Raw genomic sequence first — 19240 nt, 5'->3', positions numbered from 1 at the left:
TCCGTACAAGCACTGATTTTTTCACGTTTTTGTGGACTTGTAAAGATATAGATGTAAATTTTTCTTCAAAATATAGATTTTGTAAAAAAAATTATTTTTGAATATAAACAATACAAACAAAAATTCAATATGTTTATGTAACCGCAAGCATTTGTACAAACACGAAACACCCTCATACACTACACAACACGCTTGCACAAACGCAAAATTGTAGTATGTTTGTCAAGCCGCTTGTGTAGTCTATTTGGCTCTTAAGTATATAGTTTTTAACTTAGTGAAATAGTGAAAATATGCAATTCTTATTTTGCATATTTAAACATAAATTACATATGAATATTGTAAATTTCAAAATAAATTCAACATTTCTAGCCCAAAATCCCTTGTAAGAAACAACTGAACATTTTTTGGACCTATATATGTAAGAATATTGTAACTTATTAAACTTTAATTATTAAACTCTATCACAATCGGTGATGTGACTAAACAGGTAAATCGACATAATATTAGAAAACACAACAATTATCAGCTTTTCGATTGTATAAACCTGTTTAGTGTTCACTGACAAAAACAATGAATTCGAAATAGATATAAAAAACGAGGAATTCGTTTCTTAATTTGCTCCACCATGTATAAATTCGCCATGAACAAATGCTGCCAGAGTAAAAATAACAGCAACTGTCATCTGTTTTCCTTGACATTTACCTATTGTGAATGTTTATTTAGATTGTCAACATTTCACAAATGTTTGGTTATATTTTGAACGACAAATTTTATTAATTTTTATAAAAATATCAATTAAATATATTTCGCAATGGGAAAAGTAATGTCCATAGTATCAAGAAAAGTGAATCGCTTTAATGTAGAGAATAGAGCACATCGTATATTGGAAAGAGAAAAGCCGGTAGCTGCACCAAAGTATGAAGGAAATATTAGGGATATGGAGAGAACTATGGAATGTAAATACAATAAATATAAGTTTAGGACTTTTATAACTCGTAAAACTTACAAATTATACGTATTTTACAGTGGATCCTAATTTCCTGGAGAAATTAAATAAAAAGGACAGCGCTTTAGATGAAAGACTTAAAAATGTTTATGTAACCTCGCAGGACAGATTTGTGAGTAGTTTAATATACAAATCGTTTTAAATATATTATACACTTATGCCTATGATTGATTTTGTATATAACTTTTATATAGATTGATTATGGCTTAAAACGAAGTCAATCATCGGAGGATAAACAATTACCTTTGGATCGTCATACACCCGAAGATTTTGAATTCGGTTATATGGAACCACAAAGGATCACAATTGGTCGCTGCACCTTAAGACAGGCTTTAAAGTTTATAACAGATCACCAGTCAGAACCGGAAAAGTGGACGCCTGCCAAAATTGCAGAGGACTACAAAATGAAGCCAGAGTTAGTTGGTAAGTATAAATGTTACCACAGATAAGGTTCATTAAATAATATCAGGTTTTTTCAGATAATATATTAAAATACTTTAGAAGTTATAATATTTATATACCAGATCAAAGAAGCAGCAAGGATTCAATATTGACACAAGCCAAACGACACATGCTAACAGATAAATCCAAAAATGAATCTTAAATCTTAAGCGGCTACAGTGTAATGAATACTTGAATTTTGTTATTGTAAATAAAATGTATGCAAAGGCATATGGTCATAAAATTGTTAAAGTTTTTAAAGTAGTTTTTCTTTTGTCAAATTAAAAAATGTGTATTTATTTTTTCATACTACAATATTTGGTGGACAATTATACAAATTTAGTGATTTGTCCTCAGAAACGGAAATAACTTTATCATTTCCAGGACTATATTTAACACCCCAAGCCTGATCACTATGATCGTTAAATGTATGCATACATTTACGTTCAGCAAAATCCCATATTTTCACCGAACAGTCACTAGAAGAGGAGGCAAAGTGTTTGCCATCTTCCGAAAAGGAAACACACAATACCCAAGAAGCATGCCCAGATAAGGTACCGGCGACATCAGAATGAGCCCTAAAGTTATTAAAAATTAAAAAAAAACGTATGTACAATAAGATTCGGACACTTACACATCGTATAGTTTCATATGACCATCATCAGATGCCGTCAACAACATTTGTGAGTTGGGCGAGAAACATAAACTGCGTACCGGCATAGCATGACCTTCAAGAGTTTGGGCTACTTTTCCGGCAGCCACATCAAATATAGTAATGATACCATCTATAGCTCCACTGGCTATATACTTGCCATCTGGACTCTTGTATACAAATTGAAATATTTAAGTTATTTTATAATATTTATAGGTATTACACACACTTACATATGCTATGCTTAAAGTGAATTTGCCATTTTGTGCATCTAATACTTGCTCTACTTTGCCTGTCTCCACACTGTACATGGAAATCTTGCCTTCATTGGAGCCAGATATCACATATTTGTCGCAAGGCGAAAATGCTACTGTCCACAAATCTACAGGACCAAATGATAATAAATGCTGTTGCTGACCACTTTGTGAATCCCAGAAGCAAAGGCTGGAATCCAGGGAACTACTAGCAATGGCTAAAACATAAGAAAAATAAAGGCATTATCGTTTCGGAACTATCTAAACAATTTACTTACTTTTGCCATCCGAACTTACAGCCACCGACACCACACCCAAAGAATGACCCTTAAGTTGATGTCTTAGTTTTAAAGTATTATCTTCTCGTATATCCCATACTTTTACTAAATCATCTAAACCACCGGTTACTATAAAATCTACCGGCGCCTGTTCCGGCTTATCATCCTTTATAACAAATTCTCTACTTGCTTCGGGATCCTTCTCTGTTTCTTCTTCAGCCGGCTTTTCTGGTTGAGTACGACCCCAAGCACAAGACCAAATGCCATCTTCATGAGCACCTTCCTCTTTGTGTAGTACAGAAAACTATAATTGAATTTCATTTCATAAAGTGTTTTTATTTGTGTTTTGAATTATGTTTGTGTTTACCATCCTTGTTAAAAATAAATTATTATGAAAATTTAATTGATAAATTAAGCAGAGTGCAAAAAATGAAAAACAAAAAGTTGCAGATATATTTACACGTGTTATTCACTAAGAACTGATAACAAAACTGAGTGTAAGTAAAACAAAAGGCGATATAATCAGCTATGCAATTAGTTTGATTTACACAAATAAATGTATACTTGTTTTAATCGAAATACAAATTATGTGTAGACTAGAATATTGTGTCTTAATTTAATAATTTTTGTCATTTTAAATATTTAACATATTTATTTTAAGTACGTCATAATTTTTAAATTATGGTAATGCAGTTATCGGTATTACAGTTTAATAACGTTTAGATGAATCAACTTGGTTTTACTAAGGACTGCACTGTATTCCCAATTGACATGAACATTTAATATTAGTGCTGCCAAGTTTGAAATTAATTCTTACTACTCTCTCAAACAATGATGACAACTTATCCAAGAACAAAAGCACTGTTAGTGACTTAAAAACGGGTAGAATCTGAAAAATTTTCATAGAAACAACTTTTATTAAAATTAAGATAAAATACGACAAAACAAATAAAAATAATAAAAAATTTAATCAATATAAAGACCCTATTATTAAAAGTGTTTTTTTTAGTAATTTCTAATATGTTTTAATATGTATGTATATATTTTAAACCAAGTTTTTATTACGAGTTAAAATCAAGAGAGCAAATTTTACGACATATTAAAATTTATGTTGACACCGACTTATATATACATAAAGTTGAAAACTATAAAAAAATTCATATTATTTTTAAAAAGCACTAACAGCGCCGTGAAAAGTTTATATAATAATTATAAGTACCCGTCAATATTTTTTAGATATTTTCAAAAAATCTCCGGATATATGAAGCTAAATGACACCAACAAATATTCAAAAAGCACCGAAATGGCAACACTACTTTCCAAACACAACCATGTAAATTTGATGCAACTTTTTTATCAGTTCGAGAGTAAATTTCAATTAGTACGAACGTGTTTGCGCAAAACGAATTAACTGAAAGAAAAACTAATTTTTTCATTGCTATAATTAAACAATTTTTTTTCTTCAACTATAACTAAAAAACACCTCATTAAGTGAAAAAGTAAAAAAATATTACATAAAAAAGCAATCAATTGTCACAAAGAAAGAAAAATTCTTTTGATTGAACGCTATACAAGTAAAAAAAACAAACAAAATTTAATTTTAAAAAGTAAGAAAAATGTTCTTGTTTAATAAGCGTGTGTTGTGTGTGAAAAATTTATTGAAAAATCCAAAGAAAATAAAGATTATTTTCCTAACAAACTAAAATTTTTAAACAAATGAATACATTTTTTATAATTTATTTACTAAAATATATATTGCAAAAAACAAAATACTATATAAATTAAAACAGTTTTAATTATTAACAAAAAAGAGTATGACAGAATAAAATTGGTAGAACGAAAACAGATAAAAGAAGAATGATAAAAAAAACAGCATGGAATGACGTGAATTTACTTTGAATTTTTGTTGTTGTTCTGGTATGAATGGATGGTTAACAATAACAACAACAACAACAAATGAACAGAAAACCCTCTTTATCTGTAGTAGTTAGTAAAAATAAAGGGTATGAGTGTTTGTGAAATAACTGCAAGTTAATGGATTTGTTGTTGCAAGCCAGCAGTGCCATATTGTTATTGTTGTTGCTAATATTACTATTTGCAATTTTTGGCCATCACAACTTGCTGCAAAATAAATAAAATTTAACTTGCAAAATTTACTTCTGAGAGTCTGCCTTGAAAGATTAAAAAGCAAAGTCTTTTGTTTTACCTGTTTGGGGTTGTTTTACATAAAAGTGTTTTTGCTGCGATTTAGCTTATTTCATATTTTTTTTGCAAAAGTGTATACTATTTTAATTATTTTCTGCTTAGACCAGCTGCATAATAATAGCTAATTAATAGCTGCTGTGTTTATGTTGTTGAAATATGATATGTATAAAAGTTTATATGGAAAATAATTAAGTATTTATTTATTTTGCTGTGTAATGTAGCTGCCCATATTGACGTAAACATATGAAGTTATTAATTCTTTTTAATTATTTTTATTTTCATAAACAATTTCAACAAAAGGGTGGGGTCTTCTTTAGAACTATAAAAAAAATCTTAAACTTATCAAAATAAAATAATATTTTTCTTGTTTCTTTAAAGATTTCTAAAAATGTTCTTTGTCTTGTTAAGTTTTTTTATTTTTTTGCAACCCCATTTGCTGTTCTTATTGTTTTTGTAGTTTGGTCATTCACTTCATCTTTGTTTCTTTATTTATAGACTTGTCTCTTGTTTAGTTTTATCACTGTTGATGGATGCTTTGGGGAGAGAAACAAAAAGATAACAAAGAGTGTGTTAGAGAGTAAAATACACAAAGTTTGTTTTAACAAAGATAACTATTTCATATTTCGCAAAAGTTCATCTAAAATATTATTATAACTAAAATTATACAATATAAGTTCTAATCCAAAATATTTCGTTGAAATTTATGTTAGAGCGTTATTTTGACTCTTTTATAATTGAGGTTAAAAACTTCCGTCTATGTTGTTTTTTTTAATGTTTCCTTTAAATATCATATAAAACGTCTGTATTTTTTCACAAAGAAAAATTTCGTAGTAGCGCCATATAATTTTAACTAAAATTATAACTGATCGATTCAGATTTACTTTCTAGATCGTTTAATACGCATCCGTTGTTTAAATTATATGTACCTTTTGATCAATTAACAAATCAGTAGAATTGTCCACAAACTAATCGATAAATTATTCCATTTAACTGTCTATAGATTTGTCTGTAAACTGTTCAATAGTCTATTCCATAGACATATTAAGTAGTGTAAGAATATAATGAAAATTGTGCCATTTTTAAATATAAATTTTTCAAGCCTGGTGTGACAGGTTGGTGTTTGGTAGATTCATTTGTAGACCCTTGCTTGAAAAAAAGAAAAAATATTTTTGATTTATCGTTCAAATGCAATAAATTTCATTAACAAAAAAGTAATTATGCTTTTTAAATTGCACAATACTGGTTTACAAATTTCTATATAATAAAAAGATAATTCCTATGCGAAGTTTACTTGGATTGTATCAAGTTTAGATAAGTCAGTTTTTAAACAATATTCTAAAAAAATAGCTGTAAAAAATTTGTTATAAAAATTAAACAATAAAAGCAACATTTTTTCTAAAACACCCTTTTAACATTTAGTTTTCGAAATAAAAAATGTGATAAAATTTTTACAGTTAGTTTTCACTTTTGCTGCCTTTTTTCTGTTTTTTTTTTGTTTTTGTACAAATTTTGTTTTTCTTTCTTTACAATTTTGTGGCAAAAATGTGTGATTTTTTTCTTTTTGAGAAATTTTGCAACACGTCTGTCTATAAAAACCTGCAATATGTATTGTTTTTAGCCAAATGCATGTATGAAACAATATTCATGGGAATGTAAATGGTATGAAAACTAACTAACAACTACATATAAAACATAGATACAGCTAACAAACACAGTCACACATAGATACTTTTACTTATAAATCGTTGCCCATGAACTATTCGTAAATGTAAAACAAACCGGCATCTAGTACAAAATGAATATTTTTTTCTTTAGCCAAATGTACTCGTATGTGCGTGCTTGTAATTTGTTTCGATAAAATCAATTCATTTTTTTTTTGTGGTTATTTAATTTAAATTTTATTTTTGTTAATAAAAATAGAATTATTTAAAACAAATTTGTAATTGAATTACAAAAAAAAATTTAAATAAATAATTTAAATTTGAAAAAAATATACAGAAGAAAAAAATAACAACTAAAACTATTTTCAGTAGCAGTTTAAAAAACAGGTAAGATATTTTTAATAAGATATATAGGATAACATATATTTTTGTAGGGTATAAATAGGTATATATTTGAAATTTTTTGACAAACCTTATTGATTTTTTCAATACTGTTAAATCTTTTTTTTTGTCTTTTTATTATAATATTCTGAAAGCCCCAAAGTAAATATAAAATAAATATTCTAGTCACAAATTTAAAAGAAATCTAAAAATTTATACACATACCCTCTTCTTTTTTACAATAAATTCATAAATTCACTACAACACGCCTCACTATTAATAACACAACAACATAACATTTATTTTTTTCACTTATTTGTTGGCTGAATGTTTGACAGTTTAGCTGGTTGGTTTGCCCATATTACCCATGTACTATACTACTCTTTCCAACATTTTAAGTCAAACAAATTTTTTTGTCAGCAACAGATCGTGTTTAGTTTGGCTGGCTGGCTGGTTGGCAGCAATAATTAAAAACCAAATGAAATGAATAAAAAAGTGTTAACTACTGCAACAGCAACAACTATTACAACAAGATTTAAAATAACTTTCATTGGCATAAAACTCACTTTTTGTGGCTGTGAAATCAAATCTTTTAATCTTTTTTTTCAATATTTTTCTTTTACAAATTTTACAATTTATTTATTTCGTTTACTTTATTACAAACATTGAACTTTTTTGTTTATAATTTTATACTCCTACTTGTTACTTTTTTGTTTCAATAGTTTTTCTTTATTATTATATTTTTTTCTGAATTGTTTATATTTTTTTATTTTGTATTATTTTATTCATATCTTATCGCCTGGTCTAGTGATATGAACTGTTATCTGTTAAATAGTCTTAAAGTATTTATTTTATTTTAAACATGTTGCTTTTGCCATTAGAAAAATATAATAATTGGAAATAATTAAAAGTCGTAGTAATACACGTTTAACAACAAAAAAATATATTTGTTTCAAAAGAATTAATTTCAAAATTTTGAAAGTAAATCTTATTAGAATTATATTTAGCAGCAAAAACTTTTTTGAGAAAAAATTACAATTTTGTGTTATTGTTAAGCTGTGTGTAGTATGACAGGTTTTTATCGGTTCTAATCTGCGTTAGAATTATAATGCCGCATTTTACCTAAGACCGTTTTTATAGTTTTTTACAGAAATTAATATTAAATATTTCCCTTTAAACCTGTTGTATATTTTTCAATAAAATTTTTATGTAACTTATAATACCAGTAAAAATTCTAGTTGGATATGTCAGTCCATATAATATAAAATGCAGAATTAGTTAGAGTATAAAGTCTTGGGGATAATATATATATATAGTGATTTCTGTCCAGTGTTTTATATAGTCCGTACTGTGCGTTTGTCTATAATCCGTATTAAAGTCTTGTTTGACATCTGATTTTTAGTCATGTTTATTATCTAAACTATAATATTACTTAAAGTAAGGAATACAGTCATTCTTGTAATCTGGATTATGTATATTGTTGCTCTAATTATAATCTGGACTATAGTTTTGTGTAAAATCTTATCTATGGTCTCGAATTTAAAACTGCATTCAAATCTATAGTCTGGAATGTATTTTAGTCCACTGTTAGGCCTGTATATTAGTATTACAAACTAGTCTGTAATCTGAACCATAGTCTAGTTTATAATATAATCTGTTGTGTGGGCTATTGTCTCGATAATAGTTTAGACTGTGGTATAGTCTGAAGTTCAGACTCTGAACCATAAGTTGGTCTATAATTTGGACTAAGCTCCGTTTAGACTACAGTCTGGACTATAAATTTAGTCTATAGAAAGTACTTTGTTTACAGTCTATTGTCTGTCCTATACTCTTGATAACAACCTGTATAATAATCTAATCTTTAATCTGGACTTAGGTCTGTACCACAATATGGTCTAGATTATAGTATAGACTCCATCTATGTTTAGGACGAAAGTCTCGTGTATATTTTGTACTTTAATCCCGTTTATTAATAGCCTCTTTTATTGTCTAAAAAAACCTATAATCTGGAATATATCCTCTATCCTCCCTCTTATAAGAAAAATTTTCCTAGTACTGTATGTGTAGAAGACATCCTCAGAAAAAAAAATTATGTTGTCTTGTTGATAACTTGCCCTTTAGTCATGTCTACCATTTGAACTACAAAACTAATAGTTTTGTCTAAACTATAGTCCCGCTTATGAAGATAACTATATTCTGGATTATTGTTCTCTTATTATCTTTAAAAAACTTCAAATTATTAATTCATTTTATAAAATTTGCATTAAATTTATATTTAGTTTTTCATAATTTTATTTCTTAATTTTTATAAATAACAAATATTTTTGCTTGCATGTCGAGGTCAACTTAAAATATATTTCCCATTTTTTTATGAAAAAATAAAAACATTATACACATTATTTTAATAAAAGTGACATATAAAATTTAGATTTTTGTGTTATATACAAGTATATACATATGAACACATATATAAATTGTGTCTACATGTTCATAAGTAAAAAAAAAACTCAAATACAAATGTTGTTTACATCATACATAAAGATGCGTTAACATTTGAAAACAAACTTTAATGTGACAGAGAAGACACACACTCATATTTGTTGTTTTTATTTATTCTACTCTTCACAATATTATAAATTTAATATTGTCCTAGTATAAATATAAAACTTGTCTTTCTTATTATTGTTGATGTTGTTGTTTTCGTTTTTAGTTGTATGACAAATCGCAACTTAAAAAGGAAGAGTGTGAGAATAGTGAAAAAAAACGCTAAAAATCCTTTGGACTTTATGACGCCTTTTTATTGTTTTTATGTGGTTGTGCTAAACAAACTAAAAACAAAGTTAAAAAGAATGACAGAAGGAAAGAATGAAACAGTTTTATTTCTATGATGTCATGCTCTACTATACTAATATAAATGTACATATATATATATTTTTTTACAATTATACGGTTAACGACAGAGAAGTTTTATAGAATTACATAGAGAATTCTAAATATTACTAGGTATATAAATTGGAAAAGGGCAAATGAATGCCCTGCAGGTGGAAAATTCGTAATGATGAGTACATTAAAGAAACTAAATCAAAATATCCTTATGATATGATCAATCATATTTCGCTTTTTCGTATTCGGTATTCATCGATATCAGTCAATCAGAAAAAAAACTGCTGTATACTTTCGATTATTCGAACTAGTACATATTGCAAACTGCAGGGTTTAAATGGTTTAGATTTATAATAATTGTATGTAAATGTTAATAATATATTTGTGAAAATATAGAGCAAAATATGAGTAACTCTAAGTACTTTTACTTTCGTTATATTACTTCTTTTTAATATTATATCCTTTATTTATTACATAGTAAAGAAATTATAGTTTTTAAAAATTTTACATAAAATTAAGTTGATTTCCTTTTTAAATATAAATATTTATGATTATTCTCTTTAAAGATTATTTGATATTTATACTTCTCTTTATTTATTTTAAGAAAAAAAAACATAAATTTAAAAGTATTTTTAAATATTCCGTTTCAATATAAGTATAGTCTTCATACACAAAAAAACAAGCTGTCAAACTAACGTTACGCTAGATTTCGTAAACCAAAAAAGAATGAATTTAACAAAGATTTGCCCTTAAAGCTGGAGGTACACACCACAAGTTTTACGCTTTTTCGCATTCTACACATCTGTCAAAAAAGTAGAATATATTCCCATGCTGAAATATAAAGTAGAGTGCCTTGACTCGTAGAATGCATAAAGTAGATCTACTTTCTACTAGGGTTCTATAAATCGACTTGCGAATAAACGAACAATCGACTTTTTGTCGAAAAAAGTCGAATAGTCGAAGTCGACTATTTTGTTCCAAAAAAGTCGATAACTCGACTATCGCCTGTGAAACAAGTCGGAAAAAGTCAAAAATAGTCGAAAATTCGAAAAAAGTTAAAAAAAAGTCGAAAATAGTTGAAAAGTCGGAAAAAGTCGAAAATATTTGAAAAGTCGATAAAAATTCAAAAAGTCGAAAATAGTCGGAAAAAGTCGAAAAGTCAAAAATAGTCAAACAGTCGAAAATAATTGAAAATCGAAAAAGTCGAAATGTCAAAAATAATCTAACAGTCGAAAATTGTTGAAAATCGAAAAGAAGTCGGAAAAAGTCGAAAATAGTCGACAATAGTCGAATATAGTCGAATATAGTCAAAAAGTCTGTTATTGTCAAAAAGTCGGAAAAAGTTAAAAATAGTCGAAAAGTCGGAAAAAGCCGAAAACAGTCGAAAAAAGTGGAAAAATCGATAAGTCGACAATTTACAAAATACTAAAAGTCTAAAAGTCGACTTTTAACTAACTGAAAAAAGTCGACAAATCGACAATTTACAAAATACTAAAATGCAAAAAATCGAAAAGTCGACTTTTCGTTTCAACTACAGCGTACTACATTTTATATTATTTTTTTAATGCGTATTTATAAATTTTAATAAATTAAAATGAGTTTAAAGTTTTTGCTTGTTAATCTTCACTTTTTGCAGGCAATCACAATGGACCATATGGTCTCCGAGAGATATGAATCTTTTTATGATGCAAAACCCTTCTAAATCTTGTCTATTCTAATAGTCGCTTATTTTTCTAATGAGTATGAATTTTAATTTACTTTGAAAGTTATTTTTCGTTTCATTCAAGTTTCATTTGTTTTTCACACTACTGTAATTTTAACATTGCTTTTGACAGCTTACAATATTTAGTGTCTAATGTTGTCAATTCTTATCATGAAAATTAATGTTTGATGATAACATTGAAATTATTACATACTGACCAATTTTCATAGCATGTACTAAATAGACATTTATACTTTATTTTGTTTTTTATATAACATTGAAAATATTTAAAAAAAAAGTTCTATTGATTATTTACTGCGATTTATTATTTATCATTGTTTGTGTGTGTAGATGCACTTTCACACTTATTTGATAAATAAAAATGAAAATTGTTTGTCTTACTTTCATAACAATATAATCCTTTTATCGGCAGTATTGCAATTTAACCTAATTATTTGGAAATTAAATATTTATAATTGACCAGAGAAATTAACAGTGACAAGTGAAATTTTTAATGAATTAAAATAGTGATGTGAAATTAGAATCTGTAAAAAGGGACTTTTGGTACGTTTTCATTCATCGATTGGTACTTTTAGAAAATAAGAACTTATAAAAAGGGACTTTTTGATACTTTTTTTAACTGCTACTTTTAGATCATATTATGATATTGAAAATAAGCATGTAGATCCCGAAGTAAATCTTTAAAATGGAACCTAGAAAACTTGTATGAAAATCTCTAAAAGAGGACATTTTGATACTGCAGATACATATACATTTGTAATAATAATAATTATTGTATTCCATTACGATGAGAATAGCGATGCACACTGGGTATAGTTAGTCTGAAATAAAACTTTTTATATTTGATTTGATTATTATAGAAATATCGAAATATTGGTTGTAGATTTGCAAATGTGTATATTTTTCGGAATATAAACGGCAGAAGTTAGTGCTTTCTGGACGATCGGTTGTTAGGGGATTTAAACCCTAGTAAAAATACTCTGTTTGCTTATAAGTGAATACCCTAACTCTTCTTAAGATTTATAGAAGTCTTATCTTTTTTTAGTTATTTATAAATATTTATTTGTTCTTTCTTTACAATTTCAGATTTTCTTTGTTTGGTGGAAGAAAAAGAAAAAAAGGAAACAAGTATTAAAAGAATACTTTTGTGAGTGAGTTTGTGTTCTTTATAGATGATTTCAAACGCAAATCAATTCATTTAAAGGTAAGCGAAAACAAACTTATTTTTAACTTTTTAATTGTATATTTATCCATTTGTATAAAATGTCGAATATTCATAAAAGATAAATGGTTGAAATAAAATGAATTTTTATTATAAATATTTACAAAATTCAAATCAATATCTTAATTTAAATTTTAATTTGAAATGGTGCAGTTGGTATTAAATTTATAATACCCATAGATCGACCATATCTTTCGTTTAATTTGATTCGTAAGCTCTTTTGCCTCCCTGTAGTATCCATCAACATCATCATCCATCATATTGGCACTTGGCCAACTAGAAATTGAAAGAATAGAAAAAGGAAAACATGTAAAATCAAAAAAATAACGAGAGTGAAAAAAAGAAAGAGAAAAAACAGCAACTAAAAGTGCAAAGTTTATTCGGCCAAAAACAATAGATAAATAGATAGATGCTGTTTGGTTTGATAAAACAAATTAAATAAATTTTTGAATAAAAAAAACTACATAGTTTAAAAATGTATGTATCTATTGTCTCAAAACACACACTCTTACACACTTAAGTATAATTAAATAGCCAATGTTATTTTTAATTTCTTTAATTACAATTACATTTACAAATTCAAATGTTTAACAATTCAAATTCTATTGAATTCTATTCAATACATTGACAATTGCAAAGTATTTTTAAACATTCTAAACAAATTTCTATCATTTGGGTTTTTACATCTTAAACAAGTCAACCTTTAAGTGAAAACTTTCGTTGTGTGTTGTTAGAAATACGTTTTGTTTTTCGTGTTGCAATAGAATTAAATTTATTAACAAAAAATTTTCTTTTTTTTTGATTTTGCAACACATTTTGTATTTTTCTTTTTTTTTCTAATATTGAGATTGTTGTTAACACATGAAAATTTTCCAACACTTTGTTAAATATATATATTTGTAGTTTGTTAAATTTAATGAATATTTTCTGTTAATTTAGCATGTGCTAAATTCCCCAAAAACAGCCGCAAAAAAAATCATGTGTTTCCTGTATTTAATAAAAATTAGAAATCAAACGGATTCAAAACTACGTCAAAAAAAAACTTTATAAATATTTATGTATTGTATACTTTATATATATGTACATACATATGTATGCATGTGTTTATCTACATACATATATACGTTATACAATTTGTGGCAAAAAAAACTTTTTAAAGTTTGCAGTTTTTCCTTTTTTAGACTAATTATTTTGCAATTAAGCTAATGTTTGTTGTTTATTTAATATTTTTTGTTTAATTTTCAAGAGGATTTACTTTTTTAATTGAAATTGTATTTTTATTGTCAAATATAGTTATGAAAACTGAAAACATTTCCTTAAAAAACTATTTTAATTAGTGTTATAGAAGTTTTTTAAATTGTTGTAACCTTGTTAAAATGTTTATACATTAATATTCAGTTACTTTTAGAAAATAACGAAATAATATAATTGACTACCAGCAGCAAAACATGAAGTTCTCAGAAATAAGTACCAAAGTTATGACTAGTCTCAAATCGAAAATTATATTTTTGAAAAATTTTCGATATCACAATCTATATAGCCAATAGATTTATTTATTGAATAATAAAACTTAAAAACTACCAACCCTCATATTCATAAATGCTTAATTAAGTTATCGATGGTTTATTGTAGGAATTTTGTATGAAAAATGTGAATAACAAACTTAAAATAAGCGATTAATTTCTTTATGAATACGGGAGTAAAACTATTAGACATTATTTTCAACGAAATTAAATTTATTTAAATATAATTATAAAAATAAAATTAACCCAGTGACACAATCAACTTAAAATGCATCTAATAGCAGAGATTATTAGTAATAAGCAATTGAATCATCGTTAGACATTATAAATCTCTGTTTAACATTATTATTGACCAAAACAATATGGCTTTGTTTTAGTAAATAATTAATCATTTATATAATATAATAAAAACGATATTATAAGATCATTTGTCTTTATGTACATACTCTATTCAAATTTGTCATTCGGTTTGTAATAGCCGATATGGAATGTTGCATTGAAAATGTATTACAATCCTGACTAATTGCAGGCTACATACGTAAATACATATATCGTAGTGTATACTACAGTCCAGACTAAAGTCTATACTACAGACTATAGTGATGAATATATAGCCTTTACTAGAGTCCAGACTTTAGTCTTTACTATAGTCCAGACATTAGTCCATACTATAGTTCAGACTTAAGTCTGTACTATAGTCCAGACTTTAGTATATATTTTAGTCCTTACTATAGTCCAGACTATAGTCCTTACTATAGACCTGACTATTGACCAGACTATAGTCCAGACTTTAGTCTTTACTATAATCCAGACTAAAGTCTCTACTGTAGCCAGACTATAGCCTCTACTATAGTCCAGGCTAAAGTCTATACTATAATCGACACTATAGTCCATACTATAATCGACACTATAGTCCATACTATACTTGAGACTATAGTCCAGACTATAGACTATACAATAGTCCAGGCTAAAGTCTATACTATAATCGACACTATAGTCCATACTATACTTGAGACTATAGTCCAGACTATAGACTATACAATAGTCCAGTCTATAGCCCTTATTATAGTTCATATTATAGTCCAGACTATGGTCTATACTATAGTCCAGAGTATTGTCTATACTATAGTCCAGAGTTTGGTCTATACTATAGTTCAGACTATGGTCTATACTATAGTCCAGACTATGGTCTATACTATAGTCCAGACTATAGTCTATACTATAGTTCGGAATATAGTCTATACTATATTCCAGATTATAGTCTATACTATAGTCTATACTATAGTCCAGACTATAGTCTATACTATAGTCCAGACTATAGTCTATACTATAGTCCAGACTATAGTCTATACTTTAGTCCAGACTATAGTCTGTACTATAGTCCAGACTATAGTTTATACTATAGTTTAGACTATATGTACTCCAGACTATAGTGCTTACTATGTTAGTTAGTATTCGGTCTACCAGAATTGAACACTAACCACTAATCTACCAGAGGCCACTAGTCCTTACTATAGTCCTTAGTATAGATCAGACTATAGTCCAATCTAGTCTATATTATATCCGGACTTTAGTCTTTACTATAATCCAGACTATAGTATCTACTGTAGACAGAAAATAGCCTCTGCAATAGTTTATATTGTAGTCCAAACTATAGTTCACAATATAGTCTATATTATAGTTTAGACTCTATACTTCACATATTTAATAATATATTGTATACAAAAGTTATAAATATTCATCTTTATTCATTAATAACTCCACATAACTAATATTTCTATGGTTATTTGTTGTTATATGTATATTAATAGTTTAAATTAAAATTTGTTGCAACAAAGTCCATAGCAGTCTTAGAGGAGAATAACAATAAATTGAACGTTGGCTGGCGCAATCCGACTGACTGGTTGGTTGTGTAATAAACACCCAATTAAAAAAAGTTTATTAATTTCTTTTAATTGTTTTTTTTCTTGAAGCAGCAAAACCAACTGAAGGTTATAAACAATTTAAATACTTGAAATTTATTGGATTTTAAATGTTAAAGAAAAGTGAAAGGGGGAGTGAGCGAAGGGGGATCTGCCATACTTTTTTATTATTGAACTGTTATTATTTCCTCAAAAATATGTACACGCACAGAAATTGCAAGCACGAGCCATAACAAAAAAATTCTATAATATTTCACATGCTAAATTTTTTGTTAAGTACTCGTGTATACAAAAAGTTATTTAGGTTTTGCCATTTATGGAGTTTTAGAATATTTAACGTTTTTTTCTATAAAAAAAACATGCTGATAAAGAATCAAATTGAGTGATTGGAATTTATGGATTTTTTTTGGTTAATAATAAATTTGATTACTAATATGAATAAAGTTAAATGATATGTTATAAACTTTTAATATGTATATAGAAAATTTAAATTCTTTAAATTTTTTTCTAAATGGAGCCCGTTATATGCAATTTAACCCTTTTCCATTTGACATGTCTATTTTAAAATCAATTTGAATTTTTGTTGCGCTTGATTCATTTTATTTACTCTGCCCATGGATATCTGTCTGTATATTGACAAAAAAATGTTTGTTGCTGTTATATTCTCCTACTTCTTCTCTTATTTACTGAAGGGGTCTTTCAAAATTATTCTCTTCTCGTTTGTTGTTTGTAAATAAAAATCAATAGACAGACATATTGACAGTTTTAATGTTGATGTGCTGCTGTTGCTACTTTATTGTTTTTTTTATTTTATTTTATTCTATTATTAAAAGGTAGTATATTCAGGAGGTATAACTACAGGCAATAACAACAACAATAGGTAAACCAATCTCCATGTGAGAAACAAAGGGCAATCAAATTTGAACAATGTTTATATAATTTCTCATGAGTATGACACCCTTTTCCGGTAGTATTTATATTTATATTTGTTGTTGTTATTATTCTTACCATAAGCTTTTAAATTGTTGCTTTAATGCATATTAAAAATGTCCAGAGAGGAAATACAAATTACATATATGTATATTCATACCAATATATTTGATTTTATTTTTTTATTATTATTTAAGAAGAAAAAAAAGTACCAAAACTAGAGTTATTTTTTGTAAAATTGTACTATTTTGTTAATTTTTTTAGCAATAATGTTTATATGTAAATTTTTTTAAATATGTATAAATTTTTAGAAAAATATTTTTGTAATAAACAAAAAAATTTGCATTTATTGTTTATGGATCGTATGATTTACATTTCTTCCTACTTGCCTTTTAAACAAATTGATCATTCGCTTACTTACATAATGTTTTCAACTGGGGCGGGTTTGTGGGTAAGAATTTTGATGGAAAGGTAAAGTTTATCAGCTAATTTTTTAATATAAAATGGGATAAATTTTTGCTTAAGCAAGTACTTTAATATATGCGTTTGTGTTGATGTGCCCTTAGCACACTTATATAAAATATGCCCCGTTTAAAGTATATTGATGGACTTAGAATCACTTTCTGAGTAGGATTCTATTGTTAAAACGAAAAGTCTTTTTTGGCTTTACGACTTTTTTCATTTAATTAAAAGTCGACTTTTTCTCACTTTCCGACTATTTTCGACATTTTACGACTTTTCGACTATTTTCGACTTTCCGACATTTTTCGACTATTTTCGACTTTTTCCGACTATTTTCGACTTTTCGACTTTTTCCGATGTTTTTCGAATTTTCGACTTTTTCCGACTGTTTTTTAATCTTTCCGACTTTTCGACTTTTTTTATTTAAAAAGTCTACTTTTAGACTTTTTTATAGACGACTTATCGACTTTTTTGGAAGAAAATAGTCGACTTCGAATTTTCGACTTTTTCGACAAAAAGTCTATTATTCGATTATTCGAATGTCGATTTATGAAACCCTATGAAGTTATTTTAACAATATTTGACACATACGTCTTTTTAGGCTTTATTGTATCCCAATAAAAGCTGGAACAACTATTTTATAACATAAGATGACTTTGCTGAATTTCGAAATGATTGGGCCACATTTGACTCAAGCTTCCATATAAAATTCAGAAAATTACTTGAATATCCATAATTCATTTTTATTATTCATTATTACTTGTTAAATTATCTTTTAAGAATGTTAAACATTTTCTATGTGCCCTCTTAATGCGATCGTTAAAAACAAATTACTTTTCCATCAAGAAATTTGTATACGAGTCAGTTTTTGTAGTTCCGTGTAAATTGGTTGAATAAGATCTCCTACGCATTTAACCATTTATAGCTGACAGAGGACTAAATTTGTCTTTTTTTAATAAATGTAAATGTACTCAGCAAAAACTCTTAAATAGCTTGAACTTACATAAACATTTATATTCCTAAAATGTGTGTATAAGTATGCCGGCGAAATAACGAACAGGAAACCTAGCTTCGTATTTTGTGTAAACAATTTTTTTGTTCTAAAAACAAGATAACTTTTCAACTCCTTATTTGTAAGTACTTTTTTTAAGTAGTGATTTGATTTGTGTTAAAATAATGATTTAATATGCTCATTATTCATTACTTTTCGATGTAAGTTTTTGCTGGGCTGTTGAAATTATTTAACAATATTGGTTTCTACGTAATATATAAAAATGACAAAAAAAAGTATTGAGTGTTTATTTAATAGTGCTAATTAACAAATCAGAGAGAGTGTTAATAAAAACAGACTTTGCTTAGTAAGCGATTAATGATAAGTAAATTATGGCAAAACTATGTAATTATCAAGTGCGTGGTTAGGTTGAAAATGAAATTCATTTCAGAGTTAATATGTTTTACTAAATTTCTTAACTTTTTCTCATTTGTTTAAATCATTTAATTTGATTTAAACATTCGTTAATCTTAAGAAAATTACATTGTTAAGGCAGTAAGCACCGAAAAGGGGTCTATACGCCATAGGGGCACATACTTTATGGAATATTAAAATAATATATATACATATATTTAGAAAATATATGTAGTTTTATAGATGTGAAAATTTGCAACATGAATATATTTATAATTATATTTTTTTATGA

The 19240-nt window shown here is 26.9% G+C and overlaps 3 protein-coding genes across 4 annotated transcripts in view; 2 read left to right on the top strand and 1 right to left on the bottom strand.

Annotated features, from left to right (window-relative positions):
- Positions 1–713: 713 nt before the first annotated feature.
- LOC111690539 (protein NDUFAF4 homolog) lies at positions 714–1703 on the top strand. The gene is made up of 4 exons (XM_023453041.2): positions 714–956; positions 1027–1118; positions 1201–1429; positions 1486–1703. Exons 1-4 carry the CDS (start codon positions 812–814, stop codon positions 1608–1610), a joined length of 591 nt encoding a protein of 196 aa, XP_023308809.1. The 5' UTR covers positions 714–811; the 3' UTR covers positions 1611–1703.
- LOC111690540 (WD repeat-containing protein 61) lies at positions 1698–3145 on the bottom strand. The gene is made up of 5 exons (XM_023453042.2): positions 2999–3145; positions 2632–2935; positions 2333–2571; positions 2082–2269; positions 1698–2025 (listed from the first exon to the last, which is right to left on the bottom strand). The coding sequence occupies exons 1-5, from the start codon at positions 2999–3001 to the stop codon at positions 1752–1754; spliced, it is 1008 nt and encodes a 335-aa protein (XP_023308810.1). The 5' UTR covers positions 3002–3145; the 3' UTR covers positions 1698–1751.
- An 850-nt stretch (positions 3146–3995) lies between these two features.
- The window catches only part of LOC111690633 (F-actin-monooxygenase Mical), a 61757-nt gene continuing 46512 nt past the window's right edge, over positions 3996–19240 (top strand). The window contains exons 1-2 of one of the 2 annotated variants that reach the window (XM_046947743.1): positions 3996–4238; positions 12571–12688. The gene's annotated coding sequence lies outside the window, so the exon portion shown is untranslated. Of the gene's footprint in view, positions 4239–6756; positions 6885–12570; positions 12689–19240 lie in introns of those variants that run through there. The other variant, XM_046947742.1, reaches the window with a different exon arrangement.

This window comes from Lucilia cuprina, chromosome 4 (genome assembly GCF_022045245.1).
Source record: "Lucilia cuprina isolate Lc7/37 chromosome 4, ASM2204524v1, whole genome shotgun sequence".
NCBI classification, from domain to species: domain Eukaryota; kingdom Metazoa; phylum Arthropoda; class Insecta; order Diptera; family Calliphoridae; genus Lucilia; species Lucilia cuprina.
Note: the sequence above shows the minus strand (reverse complement) of the source record. Positions and strands in the feature narration are given on the sequence as shown.